Source organism: Trachemys scripta, chromosome 4 (assembly GCF_013100865.1).
Source record: "Trachemys scripta elegans isolate TJP31775 chromosome 4, CAS_Tse_1.0, whole genome shotgun sequence".
Classification (NCBI taxonomy): Eukaryota; Metazoa; Chordata; order Testudines; family Emydidae; genus Trachemys; species Trachemys scripta.
The window spans coordinates 6,368,998-6,389,730 of NC_048301.1; the positions used below are offsets into that span (position 1 = coordinate 6,368,998).

At 45.6% G+C, this 20,733-nt stretch overlaps 1 protein-coding gene across 1 annotated transcript; it reads right to left on the reverse strand.

Annotated features, from left to right (window-relative positions):
• Window positions 1-15,395: 15,395 nt before the first annotated feature.
• Window positions 15,396-17,029, reverse strand: RPS29 (ribosomal protein S29). Its single transcript, XM_034770104.1, has 3 exons — window positions 16,869-17,029; window positions 16,424-16,523; window positions 15,396-15,831 (listed from the first exon to the last, which is right to left on the reverse strand). The coding sequence occupies exons 1-3, from the start codon at window positions 16,928-16,930 to the stop codon at window positions 15,823-15,825; spliced, it is 171 nt and encodes a 56-aa protein (XP_034625995.1). The 5' UTR covers window positions 16,931-17,029; the 3' UTR covers window positions 15,396-15,822.
• Between the last annotated feature and the right edge of the window lie 3,704 nt (window positions 17,030-20,733).

Genomic DNA, 20,733 nt, shown 5'->3' on the forward strand with positions numbered 1-20,733 from the left:
GGAGCATAATGTTCCAGCAGGGGCTGGATTCTGCCATAAATTTAATGGTTGCAGAAAACCCAGGGCCCTGACTAGGGCTCTAAGGACAGTTCAGTCTGCCTTGGTGTAGCTGCCAGCTCCACAGATAAGAGTCAAACCCCTCATCCTAGTAGAAGTTCCGTCTGCTTAACTGCATGGCAAATTGTACAGACTCTCTCCTTTTCAGCTTGGCTCCGACAGGTTACTCATCAAGCATTAGTCCAAGGACTGTCCTAGTGGTCTGGTACTAAAGCATTGTACTGCCAGGTGGGGTCTAGCTCCATAGATATTTCCAACCCCAATCACGGGAGTATCTGAGCATCTTCCACTCATTAATGGATTTCCTCCCACCACTCCCGTAAGGCAGGGAGGCATTATCTGTAATACACAGATGGAGAACCACAGCACAGGGTAGATTAACTGACTTGTCTAAGGTCACACGGGAAATTTTCAAAAGAGTCAGGACTCAAACCCAGTCTGCTGAGGGCCAGTCCATTACTCTATTCACTAGATCAGTGGTTCTTGACCTTTCCAGAATACTATACCCCTTTCAGGAGTCTGATCTGTCTTGTGTACCCCAAGTTTCACCTCACTTCAAAACTACTTGCTTACAAAATCAGATATAAAAATACAAGAGTGTCACAGCACCATATTACTGAAAAATGGCTGACTTTCTCATTTGTACCATATAACATTAATCAATTAGAATATAAATATTGTACTTACATTTCACTTGTGAGCCGTGTACGAAGCCTGAGTCCCACCGCACAGGGCTGAAGCATATAACTTAGCTTTGCTGGGCCCCCTGTGGGGTGGGACTCGGGCAATTGCCCTGCTTGCCACCCCCAACACCAACCCTTCACTTGCGACCCCCCTAAACCCAGGGCCGGCTTTAGGCCGATTCCCCCGATTCCTCGGAACCAGGCCCTGCGCCTAGGAGGGCCCCACTCCCTAAAGAAGAGCGCCTAACTTAGGTGCCTTTTTAATTTTTTTACTCACCCGGCAGCGGTCGGGGTCTTCAGTGGGACTTCGGCAGCGGGTCCTTCACTCACTCCGGGTCTTCGGCAGCATTTCCGCGGCAGGTCCTTCAGTGCCGTGGAAGTGAGTGAAGGACCCGTCGCCCAAGTACCGCCGAAGACCCCGACTGCCGCTGGGTATTCGAATCGGGCCCCGCACTTACTAAAGCCGGCCCTGCCTAAACCCATCCCACAACCCCCAGGTTGAAAAACAGTGATCTAGATTAGTTGAGTACCCCCGGAAGACCCTCTGTATATCCCCTGGGGTACATGTACCCCTGGCTGAGAACCACTGCACGTGACTAAATCACCCTGGAGACCCCTGAGTTTAGCTCCTAACCTCAGCTGGTTGGCAGGGACTGAAAGCACTGTGGCTGCAGCGAAGTTGAGGGGATAGGGCAAAAGGAGGCCCTAATGTCACTCACTGGAAGGTCCTTTCTGTTGACAAAAAGAGCAACCAAGACCGGCTCTGGAATGAGATATTGGCAAATGGCTGCCACCCGCTAAAGTGGACCAGTTCGTGGAGCCTTCTCCCCAGTGGCTGAAATTGCAGTGTGTCTCTTGCATGATATTACAGACAAAATTGGATCTCATTTAGGGTTACCATACTTAACAAATAAAAAAAGAGGACCCTCCACGGGGTCCTGGCCCCGCCCATTTCCCACCTCAGCCCCGCCCCAACTCCACCCTAACTCCGCCCCCTCCTCCCTCCCACTCCCAGCCACGCGAAAAGGGCTGCCTGANCCCGGCCGGCATTTTCCTGGACATGTTCGGCTTTTTGGCAATTCCCCCCGGATGGGGGTTTGAGTGCTGAAAAGCCGGACATGTCCGGGAAAAAACGGATGTATGGTAACCCTAATCTCATTAATCTCGTTCTCTATAGGTGTAGTGGGGTGAACATCTGCTCCGGCCATGGAGGGGTTGGAAAAGCCCTGCAGAGGGCTGGGGCTGGGCAAGGTAAAACCCTGGCTGATTGGGGGAAGTGGCTGCAGCTGGGCCACGCCCCAATCAGGCCCCAGCTGGCCTGTATAAGAAGGCTGGGAGCCAAGGGGTCAGCAGTCTCTCTCTGCTTTCAGAGAGAAATTCCCAATCCCTGGCTGCATGAGCTAGATTGAGTCTTTCTCTCTGCCTTCAGAGAGAGAAGGGCCTGGCTGCAGGGATCTAGAGACAGGGTACCTGAGTGGAGCAGGGCTGGGGACAGGCTGAGGAGCTGGGGAGCTCCAGTCTGGAAAGCCCCAGGCTGTGGCCTAGCATTAGGCCAAGGGGTACTGGGGGTTGCAGAGGGCAGCGCAGAGCTAGGCCAAGGCAGCAGGTCCAAACCCAACCTTGCCTGTAATGAGTGGCCTTTACTGCAGTCTGCCCCAGGGAGCGGGGGCTAGTTGGAGACTGGCTGTGGCCTTATTCTGAGGTGAGGTAGGGATAGTGGGTGGGGGTTCCCTGGGGAGGGGAGACCCTAGTACTGAGGGATGTACTGCCAGGGGGCAGCACCCCAGATACAAGGGTACGGGGGTCTGGGAGGGACACGGGGGCCAGAGGACAGGTGGATCAGCAGCCTGCAGGGGGTGCTCCAGGAAGCTGGAAGAGCTAATTCACGAGACGACCAGCAGGAGGCGCTGCAGGGGTGAGTCCACTCCTCTACAATAGGCAAGAGTTCGAGTAGGGGAGACTTCTGGTAGGATGCAGAATTTTGCATTCTCACAGGAATCCCGCTGCAATAACATGCCTGCAGTAGTCCTATTTTTTCATTTGAATATGTCAAACAGCTTCACTGTCTAGCCTGGGGACAAGTTCAAAAGCCATTTTACCCAAAGCTTTGCAAACTCCTTCTGGACCATCTAACAATCAGAGATTTAATCTGGTATATAACTTGATGCGATTTCAGGGTTTTTCAAAAATTCCCAATCCCACATAAAATGTATTTTAACAATTACTGGTTCACCTGTTTTAAACTAAAATGCATCAGTACCTTTTATTTCAGTTCAGATGTACAGCTTTATTTCCCTAAAGGAAAATAGATGATTATCAGTCACTGTTTGGAATGAATGTAAAAGTCCTTGAAAAATATTCTGGTTTTACCTGCGTTTCAGGGGAAACCATGTCTCTTTAGAAATCATTTTGCTTCCAAATAAGGTGCGGTGCCTCACATCTATGCACATTAGTAGTTTGTTTCCATCAGCTCTAGGAGGAAACAAAATGCAATTTGCACTATGAGCTCAGGAAATTCAAGGTTTCAGCTCCTACCATTTGTTGTATATTGGGCAATAAATACACAGTTAAGCCGGCAATAAGGGTAAAATGGAATTATAGTTTGTACTACAGCAGTTCTCTGCTAGACTTAAAAGATGGAGTAATAGAATAGGAAAGAAGCAAGAACATTTATGGCACTTATGAAATTACAAGGTGACAATTTAGGTATTTTAATGAGCACAGAGTAATTCAAAAAACATTTGAGTCTTGTTTTCAAGTGGGAAGTTATTTTTCAATTGGGAACCCTTGCTATTTTGGACAAATGACTTGCATTTTCATTCTGTAGGAAATGCAGATTGTCTGATACTTAACTCCAAGAGCCAGATCCTCCGCTGCTGTAAACTGCATAGCTCACTAAGCAGAGGACACAGCTCTGTGTTCATGCCAAAAGACTCCAAGATCCCCTGAGTACGCAGATCTTCCAATCCTGTTCTCGTATCCGTGAACGAAGCATCCATTGCAATGGCAGATGATTCTTAATTCAGCATTATACAGGCTGTTTAACTCAACTTCCTTTGACGGCGTAGTCGGCCCCTTAAAGGCAGTGGCACCTAGTGGTCAGCCCACCCTGCCATTTGGCACGGCCCTTTAAGGGGTTGAAAGGTCCAGCACAAGGACCTAAGTGAGTTATAGATAAAGAAGCAGTAGTCCCGGAAATGAGTGGTGCATGGGAGGAAATCCTGTCACTGCATGATGCATCTGTAAGGACTCCAGGCCAAGAATGCTGCAGAGAGGGCGTGGCAAGGCTCCCCTCTCCCCCAGCCAATTGGGATTCAGCCAGGAGACGGGGACAAGCGTATAGGCTCCTTGCTCCCTCATATCGGGACAGATGCTAGCAGGAGAAGGCTGCCAAAACTGCTGAGCTTCAGGACTAAGTGGGGCCAGCTGAGGGAGAAGCTGGCTAAAGCTCCACAATAAGCTAAAGGACACTGTGCCCCAAGAGAAGAACTAGGGGCTCCCAGCTTAGGGAGAGAAGCAATAACTGCCTGCGGATATGTCTACACTGCAGCAGCCCAGATAGGTGGTGTAGCTGGAGTATAGACTCTTCCCATCTCGATGGAAGGGGGTTTCCGTTGATGTAGTTAAGCCACTTCTCCAGGAGGCAGTTGGCAAAATTCTTCTGTTGACCTAGCTGCATCTACACCGGGGGCGAGGCTGACCTAACAACGGCACTCAGGTTATGAACTTTTTCCACAACCCTGAGTGCCATAGTGGGGTTGATCTAACTTTTAATGTAGACCAAGCCTGAGTTCCCCAGGCTACAGGGAAGCCATCCTGGGGGTCCCCCCAGGAAAAAGAGGTAAAGAGTGAAGCGGTAAAATTTGCAGATGATGCAAAACTACTCAAGATAGTTAAGTCCCAGGCAGACTGCGAAGAGCTACAAAAGGATCTCAAACTGGGTGACTGGGAAACAAAATGGCAGATGAAATTCAATGCTGATAAATGCAAAATCCAACAAATTCTTGGACTGCATTGCAGACAACTTTTTATTTTAGGAGGTTGAAAAAGCTACTAGGGGGGAAGCTGTTCTAGACTTGATTTTAACAAATAGGGAGGAACTCACTGAGAATTTGAAAGTAGAAGGCAGCTTGGGTGAAAGTGATCATGAAATCATAGAGTTTGCAATTCTAAGGAAGGGTAGAAGGGAGAACAGCAAAATAGAGACAATGGATTTCAGGAAGGCGGATTTTGGTAAGCTCAGAGAGCTGATAGGTAAGGTCCCATGGGAATCAAGACTGAGGGGAAAAACAACTGAGGAGAGTTGGCAGTTTTTCAAAGGGACACTATTAAGGGCCCAAAAGCAAGCTATTCCACTGGTTAGGAAAGATAAAAAATGTGGCAAAAGACCACCTTGGCTTAACCACAAGATCTTGCATGATCTAAAAAATAAAAAGGAGTCATATTAAAAAATGGAAACTAGGACGGATTACTAAGGATGAATATAGGCAAACAACACAGGAATGCAGGGGCAAGATTAGAAAGGCAAAGGCACAAAATGAGCTCAAACTAGATACAGGAATAAAGGGAAACAAAAAGACTTTTTATCAATACATTAGAAGCAAGAGGAAGACCAAAGACAGGGTAGGCTCACTGCTCAGTGAAGAGGGAGAAACAGTAACAGGAAACTTGGAAATGGCAGAGATGCTTACTGACTTCTTTGTTTCAGTCTTCACCGAGAAGTCTGAAGAAATGCCTAACATAATGAATGCTAATGGGAAGGGGGTAGGTTTAGCAGATAAAATAAAAAAAAGAACGAGTTAAAAATCACTTAGAAAAGTTAGATGCCTGCAAGTCACCAGGGCCTGATGAAATGCATCCTAGAATACTCAAGGAGCTAATAGAGGAGGTATCTGAGCCTCTAGCTATTATCTTTGGAAAGTCATGGGAGACGGGAGAGATTCCAGAAGACTGGAAAAGGGCAAATATAGTGCCCATCTATAAAAAGGGAAATAAAAACAACCCAGGAAACTACAGACCAGTTAGTTTAACTTTTGTGCCTGGGAAGATAATGGAGCAAGTAATTAAGGAAATCATCTGCAAACACTTGGAAGGTGGTAAGGTGATAGGGAACAGCCAGCATGGATTTGTAAAGAACAAATCGTGTCAAACCAATCTGATAACTTTCTTCGCTAGGATAACAAGTCTTGTGGATAAGGGAGAAGCTATGGATGTGGTATACCTAGACTTCAGTAAGGCATTTGATACGGTCTCGCATGATATTCTTATCGATAAACTAGGCAAATACAAATTAGATGGGGCTACTATAAGGTGGGTGCATAACTGGCTGGATAACCATACTCAGAGTTGTTATTAATGGTTCCCAATCCTGCTGGAAAGGCATAACAAGTGGGGTTCCACAGGGGTCTGTTTTGGGACCGGCTCTGTTCAATATCTTCATTAATGACTTAGATATTGGCATAGAAAGTACGCTTATTAAGTTTGCGGATGATACCAAACTGGGAGGGATTGCAACTACTTTGGAGGACAGGTCATAATTCAAAATGATCTGGACAAATTGGAGAAATGGTCTGGGTTAAACAGGATGAAGTTTAACAAAGACAAATGCAAAGTGCTCCACCTAGGAAGGAAAAATCAGTTTCACACATACAGAATGGGAAGAGACTGTCTAGGAAGGAGTACGGCAGAAAGGGATCTAGGGGTTATAGTGGACCACAAGCTAAATATGAGTCAACAGTGTGATGCTGTTGCAAAAAAAGCAAACATGATTCTGGGATGCATTAACAGGTGTGTTGTGAGCAAGACACAAGAAGTCATTCTTCCACTCTACTCTGCGCTGGTTAAGCCTCAACTGGAGTATTGTGTCCAGTTCTGGGCACCGCATTTCAAGAAAGATGTGGAGAAATTGGAAAGGGTCCAGAGAAGAGCAACAAGAATGATTAAAGGTCTTGAGAACATGACCTATTAATGAAGGCTGAAAGAATTGGGTTTGTTTAGTTTGGAAAAGAGAAGACTGAGACGGGACATGATAGCAGCTTTCAGGTATCTAAAAGGGTGTCATAAGGAGGAGGGAGAAAACTTGTTCACCTTAGCCTCTAAGGATAGAACCAGAAGCAATGGGTTTAAACTGCAGCAAGGGAGGTCTAGGTTAGACATTAGGAAAAAGTTCCTAACTGTCAGGGTGGTTAAACACTGGAATAAATTGCCTAGGGAGGTTGTGGAATCTCCGTCTCTGGAGATATTTAAGAGTAGGTTAGATAAATGTCTATCAGGGATGGTCTAGACAGTATTTGGTCCTGCCATGCGGGCAGGGGACTGGACTCAATGACCTCTCGAGGCCCCTTCCAGTCCTTGAATCTATGAAAGTAATGCACATTGGAAGACATAATCCCAACTATATATATATAAAATGATGGGGTCTAAATTAGCTGTTACTACTCAAGAAAGAGATGTTGGAGTCTCTGAAAACATCCACTCAATGTGCAGCGGCAGTCAAAAAAGTGAACAGAATGTTAGGAATCATTAAGAAAGGGATAGATAATAAGACAGAAAATATCATATTGCCTCTTTATAAATCCATGGTACATCCATATCTTGAATACTGCATCCAGTTGTAGTCACCCCATCTCAAAAAAGATATATGGGAATATATTGAAATTGGAAAAGATTCAGAAAAGGGCAACAAAAATGATTAAGGGAATGGAATGTCTTCCATATGAGGAGAGATTAATAAGACTAGGACTTTTTAGCTTGGAAAAGAGGACTAAGGGGAGATATGACAGAGGTCTATAAAATCATGACTGGTGTGGAGAAAGTAAATAAGGAAGTGTTAATGTTTAAAATCAAATGTACACAAGTTAAGTTACACAAGTACTGTACATCTGGGGTCGGGCTTGGATTATGGGGGATTGCAAGTATCAATTACAAGGTTCACGAGGTACATACATATCACATAACCAACATAGATTCAGATTGGGGTGTGGGAGTTTTTAAAGCGTCAGTGAATAAATGGGCTCGGGTACACCACCGATGGAATGTATTAAGAGTCCAAGTCAGGATTGGTGTAGAGAATAAGTACATGGGTGGGGTCCCTCAGTTCGTCAGGGAAGGAAGCAGGTTATTTCCCTGGTCAGCGGTCTCGGTTACTCAACCTGGAACTGGCGGTGTCCTGTGATGTGTTCCGTGTAGATGTCTCTGGACCACCTGATGGTGTCGGACACCATGAGCTGTCTCATGAGCCGGGCTTCACCCAAGTATCCTGAAGGAACTCAAATATGAAATTGCAGAACTACTAACCATGATATGTAACTTATCATTTAAATCAGCCGCTGCGCCAGATGAGTGGCAGATAGTAAAAAGAAAAAGGTCTCCAGAGTCAATCCTGGCAAATACAGGTCAATAAGCTTAACTTCAGCACCAGGCAAATAGGTTGAAACAATAGTAAAGAACAGAATTATCGGACACAGAGAAGAACATGATTTTTTAGAGAAGAGTCAACATGGATTTTGTAAAGGGAAATCATGCCTCACTGATCCATTAGAACTCTTTGAGGAAATCAAACAACACGTAGCCAAGGGTGATTCAGTGAATAGAGTGTACGTGGACTTTCAGAAAGCCTTTGACAAGGTCCCTCACCAGAGGCTCTTAGGCAAAGTAAGCTGTCATGGGATGAGAGGAAAGATCCTCTCATGGACCAGTAACTGGGTAAAAGATAGAAAACAAAGGGTAGGAATAAATGGCCAGTTTACACAGTGGAGAATGGTAAACAGCTGGGTCCTCCAGGTATCTTTACGGGGACCAGTGCTGTTCAACACGTTCATAAAATATCTGGAAAAAGGAGTAAACAATGAGTGGCAAAGTTTGCAGACGATACAAAATTACTCAAGGTAGTTAAGTCCAAAGCCGACTGCGAAGAATGACAAACGGATCTCACTAAACTGGGTGACCAAACGGCAGATGAAATTCAATACAGGTTGCAGTTTCCTTGCCCTCTTCCTATCAGTGGGGGGTGAAATTGAAATGTGGCTTACGCCCCTCCTGCAGCAGGGGCAGTTGGTTGTGGAGCCCTGGCCTTCCCACTCCACTGGGCTCTGACCCAGGGCCATCTGAGTGTCAACAGTGTCCGTCCCTTGGAGTTACCCTGCCTGGGTCACTTCCTACCATCTCCCTCTCCCCACAGTTCCAAGTCCAATATAAGGTAACAAATGAAAGAAAGAGAGAACTAAACCTTCAGCCCCAACCCAGCTCCATGGGTAGCCCTGCTCCTTAGAGGAAGGCTTCTTCGGCACCCTCGTCCAGGAGCCCTCCGGGTAAGTCTGTCCTCCTCCTCAGCCTCTCATTCTGAGCTGGGTTATGCCCTTTCAAGCTTCCTCTCCATTTGGAGCATGCTCTGCAGGTCTGGAGGGTTGGAACTATCTGGGCCCAGTATTGCCCTTTTACCCCTTCAGGCCCAGTGCAGGGTTTGTACACACATCACATGGAGTTGTAGTGGATAGTTCTCTGCAAACATCTGCTCCATGCACTGCGGCAGTCAAAAAAGCGTACAGTGGTAGGAACCATTAGGAAAGGGATAGATAAGAAGACAGAAAATATCATAATGCTACTATATAAATCCATGCTACACCCCCACCCTGAACACTGTGTGCTGTTCTGGTCATCCCATCTCAAAAAAATAGATACTAGAATTGGAACAAGTATGGAGAAAGGCAAGAAAAATGACTAGGGGTATGGAACAGCTTCCATACAAGGAGAGATTTAAAAGACTGGGCCTGTTCAGCTTAGAAAAGAGATGACTAAAGGGGGACATGATCGAGGTCTATAAAATTACAATGGTGTGGAGAAAGTGAACAAGGACGTGTTATTTGCCCCTTCACGTAACACAAGACCCATGGGTCAGCCAATGAAATTAATAGGCATCAGGAACAAACAAAAGGAAGTATTTCTTCACACAACACACAGTCAACCTGTGGAACTCATTGCCATGAGATGTTGTGAAGGTCAAAAGTATAACTGGGTTCAAAAAAAGAATTAGAGAAGTTCATGGTAGATAGGTCCATCAATTAGCCAAGGTGGGCAGGGACACTACCCTGTGCTCTGGGTGTCCCTAAATCTCTGACTGACAGAAGTTGGGGCAGGATGACAGAGTCTGGATCAGTCGATGAATTGCCCTGTTCTGTTCATTCCCTCTGAAGCATCTGGCACCGGCCACTGGCAGAAGACAGGATACTGAGCTAGATGGACCATTGGTCTGACACAGTGCGGCTGTTCCTATGTTCGTATACTATTTAGTGCCCCCTTTCTGCATGACATTTTGCACAAACACAGATCCGATGATGCTAATCTGAGTTAAAAAGACATCAAGGGGAGGGCAGGCTTATTTTGCTACAACGTGGGAGATGAGGCATTAAACAAACGCCAAATGCATTAACGATTGTAAAGTGCTCAGATCCTATGGTACTGGGGCCCATATAAATAATAATTACAGTTACACAGGCAGTGTTCCAGTACAGGACAGGGGAGTGTGATCTATTCTGCCAGTAATTCATTGTTTAACCCCTCTGCACATGTTTCTCACCTCTTCTTAGGCATTTACATGACCCTCATCATAGTATCAGAGCACCTCACAATCTTCAATGTGTTTCTTCCCCCAACACACCTGTGAGATGGGGAAGTATTATCCCATTTATAAATAGGGATCTGAGGCCCAGGTCTTCACAGGTATCTGAAGTCAATAGGAGTTAGGCACCTAAATATCTTTGAGAATCTGTACTGAAGCATCTTGCTCAAAGTCACCCAAGAAGCCTGTAGCGGAGAAGGGAATTGAACTCCGGTCCCCAAGCACTAGGCCAATGCCCTAACTACTGGGCCATCTTTCCTCTCTGTATTGGAGATGATGTTTCACAGCCAAGCCCGAACAATACTTAACCTTTGCAAAGCTGTCTAGGATTTTATACCACACTCTTCAACAGAGTTTCTGGAGGATATTAACCTCCAGACGTTGAGCCTTATGGACAGAAAATGTCACCAGTATTAAGTTTTATTTATACCTACATGAAATGGTAACGGAAGGTGAAACAAATGCAGTAGTCTATGGATTCCAATAATAAAATTCCCATTTTTTCCTCGCTTTGCTTCCTTAATTTTTTTGTATCACTGACGGTTTAGAGCTGTCAGTCCTCTAATAGTGAGAACGTGGATGAGGTAATCTCTCTTATTGGACCAACTTCGATGGGTGTGAGAGACAAGCTTTTGAGCTTACACCAAACCAAACTCTTCTTCAGGCTCTGAAGCTTGAAACTTTTTTTCTCTCAGCTATAAAAATTGGTTCAATAGAAGATATTACCTCACCCACCTCATCTCACTCATACGCTGGGACCAACACGGCTACCATGCTGCACACTGTATAATCCTTTAATATGCATTTTGTATTTTTGTGAAATAAAAATGAAAAGCATCTCTAAACGTAATACCATGTTCTCTACTCTGATGCAGTATCTGTTGGTGACTTTAGTGGCTTTAGCACTTAGTTCAAGCATATTGATTTTCTCTCTGCTGTAAAGGTCTCACACTGCACTGGAGACTTGTTTACCCTCTAAGGCTGTGTTGATGCAAGCAGGTAGTTAGAATTTACATAAGTGTTTTCTTATGTTTGATAGAACTGCTGTGGAAAGCTCATGTTTGAAATATACAAAAATTCCATTTCTAGACCGAGAATCTACAGACAGTGGAAACCTGCTCTGTCTGTATGGGGGGGTAGTGGCTGCCCAGAAACAGGGTACCCCTGGACAAAGAAGGTGCATGATGATTCAGAAATCATATTCATTACTGGGTTAGAGTAAGCTATACAGCTTGGGGAGGATTCCATTCCTCTTCCTCCCCCACCGCTACCCACTCACTAGCTGGATGGGCTGGTCACTGGCCCAATGCAATCCCATCCCCTATCCCACATTTCTGCAAATCTCTCTCATAAATGCCTGCATGCTTCAGTGAATCACTCTATGGGGAAATTGACTCTGATACTGGAGCCCCCAATTCTCTGCCAATGACCTCAATTAACAGCAGCTCCTTTTGACAAATTACACAGGCAAATCTAAATTAATTGGCTTTCCCGTTCATTAAAAAAAGTAAGTTACCAGCAGAACACAGAACAAATTAAAAATACTGAAAAGTCAAATATGTTGTCTACCAATAAGTGTCCACTGAACACCAGACAAATTTAACAGAATTAAATACTCGGTATGAAAATTAAGTCAGTAAATTTCTGATTTTTAAGGCAGCATTCAAGCGAAATAGAAGTTGTCGGACAACCTCTAACTGGATGTTCCTATACTTGTATTAATTGGTAGAGGCTGCAGAGCTGATTAGCGTCACAGCGCAATTAACCTTTTGTTTCTACAGTTTGAATGTAGAAACTGACCTTTATGTTGAATGGTCTCCTAAAAAGAATCAAGACAAGGAATAATTCAGTTCAGTAATAATTTCTCTGATTTCCAGGATCAAAGAACAGCCGTACACTCCAGCTGCTTTGTAGATGAAGCAACTATAAACCTGGATTATTGCCAGAGTGTTCTGGAGAATCTAGCCCACGATCTTCAAAGCAGCAAAGAGAAACAGCAACACCAGCTGGAGTTGCCCTTTGGTTGTAGAATAGAAAAATGAAAAAATTACTTGCCTACAATTCTACTTAATTGGAGATTCCACACATCACCACTTACTTCTGTGCCCTGATCTTGCACTTATACATGTTCTTAACTTTACTACGGTAGGTAGTCCCAGTGATTGCACAAGTGATTGTAGTATCAGGGCCTTAGCTTCCTGAGGTGCGCTAGAATGGAATCTCCTAAACTTAGTTTTATGGCTCTTCTTAGTAATTAAACAAAAAACCCTGAGTTAAGATTTTTTTCCTCACAACAGAGATGAGAATAGAACTTTCTATGAGGTATTGAAACTGAGGCAACAGTAAAAGTGCAGGACTTTGTTTTAGTAAATAAAAGGAATAAGATTAAGTTAACTGGATGAGGGATTTGGTAACAGCAGGTAAAAATGCTACGGGTTACTGCTTCTAGTGCTAAACCACTTTGAATTTGCTGTTTCATGCTGATCAATCCAGGCTTCAGTTCCCAAAGGATGGAGCCTACTTTGAAATTAATAGAGAAGACCCAGTATAGGAGTAAAGAATTTAACACAAGGCTAGAGTTCAAACTGTTAAACCATTCAAGTAGAAATTTAGTCCTCCACTAACTTAAAAAACGATTGAAGCTACAGCCTCCAAAGAGTCTCATTTAGTGCTAATTTCCAAACCAACAATCAACAAATCAGTTCACTAGCTTTAATGTCAAAAACAAAGGAGCCTACCTGGCCATCATAGAATATAATACTTGGGGGGGAAGGAGAGAGAAAGAGTCCGTTCTGGTTAAGATCATCCTAGTTCAGGAAACAGAGACACAAAGCTTTGCTGAAGCTGAATAGAATTTCTCCCTAACAAGGCTTGATGTTTGTTTCAATGAGAAAAAACAAGCTAGACTTGAAGAAAATTGTTAGTGGTTTGTCAGTTTCTATCAGCCCTGTGCATCTGAACATGTGCCCCTTTAAGGTGGGCCTAAGAAGAACAGAAAAGTAAAAGTCCAAGAATTTCCAGATCTCTCTGCTCTCAAATGAATCCCTTCAGGCTATCATGCATCAGCAAACAGAAGATTACACCAATCTACTGAAGTTTTTAAAACCCATACTTGAAATAGTCTTTCCAGACAGAAAAGTACTGCTTATAACACACGAGTGGTTAAGTATGATGCATCACATCTTCAAACGCCAGAAGGGATCCTAGTTTGATTTCTTGCACAATGCAAACCTATAAAACTTCACCCAGTAATTCCTGCATTAAGCCTATATAACTTCTGTGTGATCTATTTCTTCTTTAGATTAACAAAATTACCCGTTCTTCAAATAAATGTATCTCTCTACAACGCCAGCAGCTCATTCCCATTTCTAACTAGAGCACTATTGGTAGTTCCAGTGGGAGTTGGTGGCATATACTGTAGTGAATCAACAGGAACTGTCACTCTAATCAGCATGGCATTTTCCTCCCAAAGGTCAGAGTATTAACCCTCATAAATTTGAGTCTTTGTGACCTAAATGTTCTTCTTTACAAAATAAAATCAAACGACAGATTCCAAGGCCCAACAGGACTACTGTGATTATCTAGTCTTACCCACTGTGTAACACAGGCCATAGAACTTCCCCAGAATAATACCTAGAGCAGATGTTTTAGAAAAACATCCAATCTTGATTTAAAAGCTGTCAGTGACAGAGAATCCACCACAACCCATGGTAAACTGGTCCTATGGTTAAATTCAGATGCATCTGAAGAAGTGAGGTTTTTACCCACGAAAGCTTATGCCCAAATAAATCTGTTAGTCTTTAAGGTGCCACCAAACTCCTTATTTTTGTAGATACAGACTAACACGGCTACCCTGCTACTTCACTTAAAAATGTACACCTTATTTCCAATCTGAAGTCTAGCTTCAACTTCTACTGAGTGGATTGTTATACCTGTTGTCTGCTACACTGAAAAGCTCATCAAATGTTTCCCATTTAGATAGTTATAGATTGTAGTCACCCATTAAACCTTTTCTTTGTTTAACTAAATAGATTGAGCTCCTTGACTCACTATAAAGGCATAGTTTCCCATCCCTTAATCATTCTTATAGTTCTTCTCTGAATCCTGTCTGATCTGCCATCTTCCTTGACTTGTGGATACCAGCACTGGACATATTATTCCAGCAGCAGCTGCACCAGTGCCAAATATAAATGGAAAATAACCCCTCTACTTCCACTTAAAATTCCCCTCTGTGCATCCAGGGAGTATTAGCCCCTTGGCAACAGCATTGCACTGGGAGCTCACCCCCAAATCTTTTCAGAATCACAGCTTCCCAGGATAAGAGTCTTCCATAGTGTATGGCCTGCATTCTCTCTTCTGAAATGTATACATTTACCCATATTAACACAAACTGTTAGCTTCCACAGAGATTAAACTATCCCGATCACTCTGTATCCATGACCTATCCTCTAAACTGTAGAAGACACTCAATGCTAGACTGTTTCCCCTTCAGTCCAGCCAAACAATTGCCTATTTATTTACTGCCTCTCTCTCCTTACTCTTGTGGAGAGCAACTAATGGTAGGGTTGATGCTGCATTTATAACATTCTTGTCCTGCCTTTCACCCTATAGGAATATCTATAGACTGCAATTAAACACCTGCAGCTGGCCCGTGCCAACTTACTTAAGCTAAGCTGACATTTGGGTTCAAGCTGGAGCCCAAGCTCTGGGACCCTGCAATGCAGAGGGAGAGTCCAAGAGTTCAGGCTCCAATCCAAGCCTGAACATTTACAGCTAGCACAGGTCAGCCGCAGGTGTTTAAGTGCAGTGGTAACACCCACTTCCTAGAAAAACAACAAGGAGTCTGGTGGCACCTTAAAGACTAACAGATTTATTTGGGCATAAGCTTTCATGAGTAAAAACCTCACTTCTTCGGTGCATCCGAAGATACAGACTAACACGGCTACCTCCTGATACTTGACCCACTTCCTAGGGTATACTGAGGCAATAGGTGCCCTATTCACTTATTTAGAAGTTATCAAAAAAACAAAGCTCTTAGATTGTGTTAACAGTTTAATCCTTTTTTAAAAGAGAATAAGGTCTAGTACTTCGAGTGTACTAAGATTTATTTCATACAACATTGGCTGTAAAGATGGAGGATTTCTTTGCACACACTCCATTAAGAAATATTATATCCCAATAACAGTTCACCTTTTCATATAACAGTATATCAAAGGAGCATAGTACACAAAATCATTTCACTTTGGCTACAGTGAAGCAAATTTAAACTGCTTACAATGGAAGTTGAAGTTTCAAGTATCCACAAATTAAACAAAACAGAATTGACTGTTAAGCCATTTTATTTTATACACAAAATAGCATGGGCATGGCAAAGACTTTGTAAATTGAGTGCACCCAGTTATCCAAATTAGGCAGAGAATTATGTCCAGAAGTCTCCTTGCGACATCTCATCTTCTTGAAAAGAGTTTAGTCCAACTGAAATAAGGAAAAGAAGAGTTGTGAACTTAATATTAGACAAATTAGTTTCCAAATCATGCATTTTCTCTAGTTATTACATTGATGTTTAAGCATCAGGATTCAGTCTTACAGCAGAAGGCTTATACTAGTGCCATCTGAAGGAACTATTTGCTCATAAGGAACAGATTGCCAGGATCAGAACCTAATCATTTACATGGTTACAACTATCAAGCTTCCAAGTACCCCCCAGTTTCATGAAGCCCAGTACAGTCAACTACAACTGGTTTGTCTGGACCTGACATGAGAGCACCAAGACTGGTATTGCCTCAATAAATATGAAGATTTCCTTTGAGCACATGTATTTCGGGAAAAGGTCCGGTTCTTAGAGCAAACGGTAACAATACGGACCATGAGCTAAGGGATCGCATCAATCCCACTGCACGGGTGACTTCTCCGTTAAATTACAGGGCCAGGCCTGACACTCTCTCTTTCACCCCCTCTCCCCCAAGGATGAGCGCCGGAGCGAGCCGGGAGATCAGCGGCAGGCGGTGCACGGCAGCCTGCGGCGGAGCTGGGGGCCCCCCAGGACGGGGGGGGGGGGGGGGCGCACCTTGATGAAGCCGATGTCCTTGGCGTACTGGCGGAAGCACTGCCGGCACATGTTCAGCCCGTACTTGCGGATCAGGCCGTGGCGGTTCGAGCACACGCGGCTGCGGGGCGAGAGCGGGAAAAGCCGGTCAGCGCCGCGGCCTCCCGGTCCCGCCCCCCCCCCTGCGGGCCCCAGGGCCGGCCCCGCCCGCCACCGCCCCCAGCCCCGGCCCGGCCGCCCCCAGCCCCGCACCCGCCTCCAGTCCTCACGCCGGGGCAGAGACCGGCCGCGCCCCCACATATCTCAGCCCCCCCCCAGCCCCTCCCCGCCACCGGACCCCCCCCCGCCTCCGCCCGCTTCCCGCGGGCTCCCAGCCAGGCCGCGAGCGCCGCCGCCCCGCGTGGAGCCCGCCCTGGCGGCCCGGGGCTACGGGCGGGCTCCCCGGGCCCCAGCCGGCGGCACCCACCACGAGCGGGAGCCCTGGCCGAACTTCCTGGGGTGGCTCCAGTAGAGCTGCTGGTGACCCATCCTGCCCGCTGCTCGCGCCGCGCCGAAAGAGAGCAAGGCCCCCCCGCGCAGGCGCTAATCAACCCTGCCCGACCGGAACGTCCCGGCCTGCACCGCGACATCCCTCGCGGCTCTGCAGACTGCGCAGGCGCAGCTGAAATCGGCGAGCGTGTCTCCCGGCGTGCGCAGGCGCGAGTGGAACAATGTCAGCGAGGCATCCACCCTACGCAGGCGCAGAAAGACGTTGCTCCCCCGCCCTCTCGTGACGTCATCATAGCAGCAGCCTCTAGTATCAGACTGGGAGATAACAGCATCGCCGGGCGCGGTGGCGCACGCCTGTAATCCTAGCTACTTGGGAGGCTGAGGCCGGCGGATCGCTTGAGCTCAGGAGTTCTGGGCTGCAGTGGGCTATGCCGATCGGGTGTCCGCACTAAGTTCGGCATCAATATGGTGATCCCTGGGAAGCTTCGGGTCACCAGGTTGCCTAAGGAGGGGTGAACCGGCCCAGGTCGGAAACGGAGCAGGTCAAAACTCCCGTGCCGATCAGTAGTGGGATCGCGCCTGTGAATAGCCCCTGCAGCGTAGCCTGGGCAAGACAGTGAGACACGGTCTCTTTTTATGCACCCACCGCAGAGCTTGTATATGGGGGGGCCGGGAGCCCCCCCCTTCCCCTCTCCCCCACACACAGGATTTTTAATTCGGTGATGGGGCACCTACAAACCAGGGACTGGGGCACCCACGCCCCCAGGATGGTTACTGGTGGGCACCCACACACTGCAATCCCGAATTGGGTGGGGGGTTAGGGGCACCGAGGATGGTTATTGGGGTTGACGGGTCTCACAGGCTCAGCCCCCCCCAGGGGTGCCGTGGCCCTTTGCACTGGTGGGGAAGGTCTGCGGATGTGGGGGGCTGGAGAGACAGGGACCGTGTCACACCAGCCCCCCTCTCCCCCAGTGCATAGCTCCCGTGGCTGTTCACACGCTCCACCCCACTACTTACGCCGACCCGGCGAGACACCGGCACCCTCAGCTCTGCGCGTCTCGCTCCGCTCCTCCTGCCCCCCACTGGCCCCAGGCTGGAACTGCAGCTCGGAGCCGCTGCGATCGCCCAGGCAGCCGGCAGGGGTCAGTCCCGTGCCTGAATCAATGTCCCTAATTCAGTCTCTGCGCTGTGCGAGAAGCGGCCCGACTCCCAGCTTAGTTAATATCACTGGGATTGCTCTGGTTGACAGCGACTGTGGTGTAACCTGGGCAAGACGGCGAGAGATTTTTTCCTAGCAGGAAGGAAGGAATGACACGCACTCCCTATAGAGGGGAAGAAGCTGTGGTGAGATACGGTTCTTTTCATAGGGGTGCCCCAGTCTCTTTTAAATGTGGGAGATGATGAGGCACAGACTTTTCATAATGTGGGGCAAGATATAAACAGGGCTGTATCATTTTCCCTCCACAGTTACGACACAGCGATCCTAATTGCCCCCTCACTTACAGCTGTGTAAACCAGCCATAGCGCCACTGAGGTTAAAGTTATTAGTGTAACGGCAATGTGACTGAGAGGGGAAAATCCGGCACAAGAAATTCCACCTGTCCCAGTGGCCAGTTCACAGAACTAGGGGAATAGATCTATGCTCAAAACAAAAAGAATAACAATGGTTTAAGATACATCTTACATATGTATTATGGGAAGCCTGGGTTTGAAAGAAGGGCGAAAATAATCAATAGGAATATTCTATCAACTGATATGTAAGGGACATGGGAATATGAAAGGGACTCCACCCTGACATACATCTGAATTCTATTTTCACCAGCAGTTCATGTCTGGCAGCTACAAGGGCTGAATGTTGCTGCTGTTATCTCAGCTGTGTCCTAGCTGCTGATATTAAGTTTGATTTCATCACAGTGCCAGGTTCCTCTCTCCTGACAGAGCTATAGGCCAAATCTTTTCTCTGTGTAGTTCCCAAGATAGTCCAAATACAGAAGCAGCAAGTCACAGCCCCTCGCTCTCCCCCACATAACAATGGTTCTCAGCCTTAGACAGACAGTACTTAGCCATTAGAGATGGTGACTATCCAATCCCTTTGTGTCTGATGCAGAAACAATTGTTGAGGAGGCCAACTTCTTTGACTCAGTGAATAAAATAAGATTTAACAACTAATAAAATAAATGCTTAACTATCCACAAAGGTCTTGCTTTCCTTCTGACTCCAGAGCTGTGTTTAGTTCCCCTTGAATCCTTCTTCTGTTTTAAATTCCCTTTCCTTTTCAGCTCAGCTACCTTCAAGCATCCCTCACCATCTTCCTTGCCACCCCACTCAGCCCAAGATTCCAAGCACTGACAATTGGGGCCAAATTCTGCTTTCAGGGTAAATCCAGAGTTAGTCCTTCTAGATATAATCTAGGGATACTGAGATCAGAACCTGACTCTTGGATTCTTTATGCCACAGAACCTTTCGATTCCCCAAATTCCATCAACTCCTATTTGAATTTTTTTCTTTTTATATTTACAAAACTACATAGGACCTGAGACTGCAGGAACCATAATCATCGGTTCTAATCTAAAACACTGAAGTCTATGGGAGCCTTTCCACTGGCTTTAATCAGAGTGAGATCAGGCTCTAAATTAACAGTGTGTATAAGTACACATAAACTCCTTTATATGATTACTTTAAAAAATGTTTAGTTTAAAAACAAGGTATGATTACATAGCAACTTTGAAGCAGAAATTATTCCTTAGGAAAAAAAAATAAAGACGGATAGAAAGTAGAAAGGGTCTACACCAATTTGGATTTTACTCTGTGAATAGACTCCCACTGACTTCAATGGGCATTGGATCAGACCAGTAATACCAGTGAATGGATAGACGTTCAAGACATTGTTGTGCCATTAGAATCAGTAACAAGTTGGTATTGCTTAAATGATCAGGTTAGTCTGTGTAACCTCCCAAATACAAGACCATGAGGGTGATCTGGCCTACACCTCGATTGATTCCAATGGAGTTACTCCAGACTTCCAATGTACACGACCATGGGATGGATCTTCCCAGGACATTGCAATCCAAAATGAGTGCTTTCAGCACAAGGCACAGATAGTTTACTAGCTTCTCCCCTCTGACACTCCCTTTTCACCATGGAGTTTTGTTGCTGTCATTATTCACAATTCTGTGGCATTTCTTCTTATTACCCCAGTACTGGACATTTTATAGGCCTCAAATTCTCATGTCGTTTTAAAAGTTTAGGACATCGTACAGTGCATGCACATTTAAATGCAATGCAAGTCCACATGTTGACACTAGATGGAGTGATTTTTCAACTCATAGACATTAGGACTCATTCACTAATGGGGCAAAGACTGAGGAAATAAACACAACCTTTCAAATTAAAGGCAACAATCCTTTACATCGACAGGAAAACTAATGTAAATAAACACAACGCCATGAAATTAACTCAAGGTAAAATACAGGTATCATTTGTAGATGTCTTCACACCCTTTTTTTGGTGGCTGGAAAAACATTGAGGGAACACTGGCTCATATGGTTTGGTTTGTAAAGCACAGTCTGATAAGTACATGGGTAAGAGAATACAACATCAGAAGTAGGAAGCCTGCTAAACAACCAGTGGGGCCCCTTGATGATCGAAATACAAAAGGAGCGCTTAAAGACGATAAAGTCATTGCGGAGAACTAAATGGATTCTTTGCTTCAGTCTTCACGGCTGAGGATGTTAGGGAGATTCCAAAACCTGAGTCGGCTTTTGTAGGTGACAAATCTGAGGAACTGTCACAGATTGAAGTGTCACTAGAGGAGGTTTTGGAATTAATTGATAAACTTAACA

What these genes read in the sequence shown, in the direction of transcription:
- RPS29 (XM_034770104.1), bottom strand. Translation starts at nt 16,930, where the DNA reads ATGGGTCACCAGCAGCTCTACTGGAGCCACCCCAGGAAGTTCGGCCAG. An exon ending in GGCCAGGGCTCCCGCTCGTG is followed by an intron (nt 16,524 to 16,868) that starts GTGGGTGCCGCC and finishes CTCGCCCCGCAG; the next exon opens with CCGCGTGTGCTCGAACCGCC.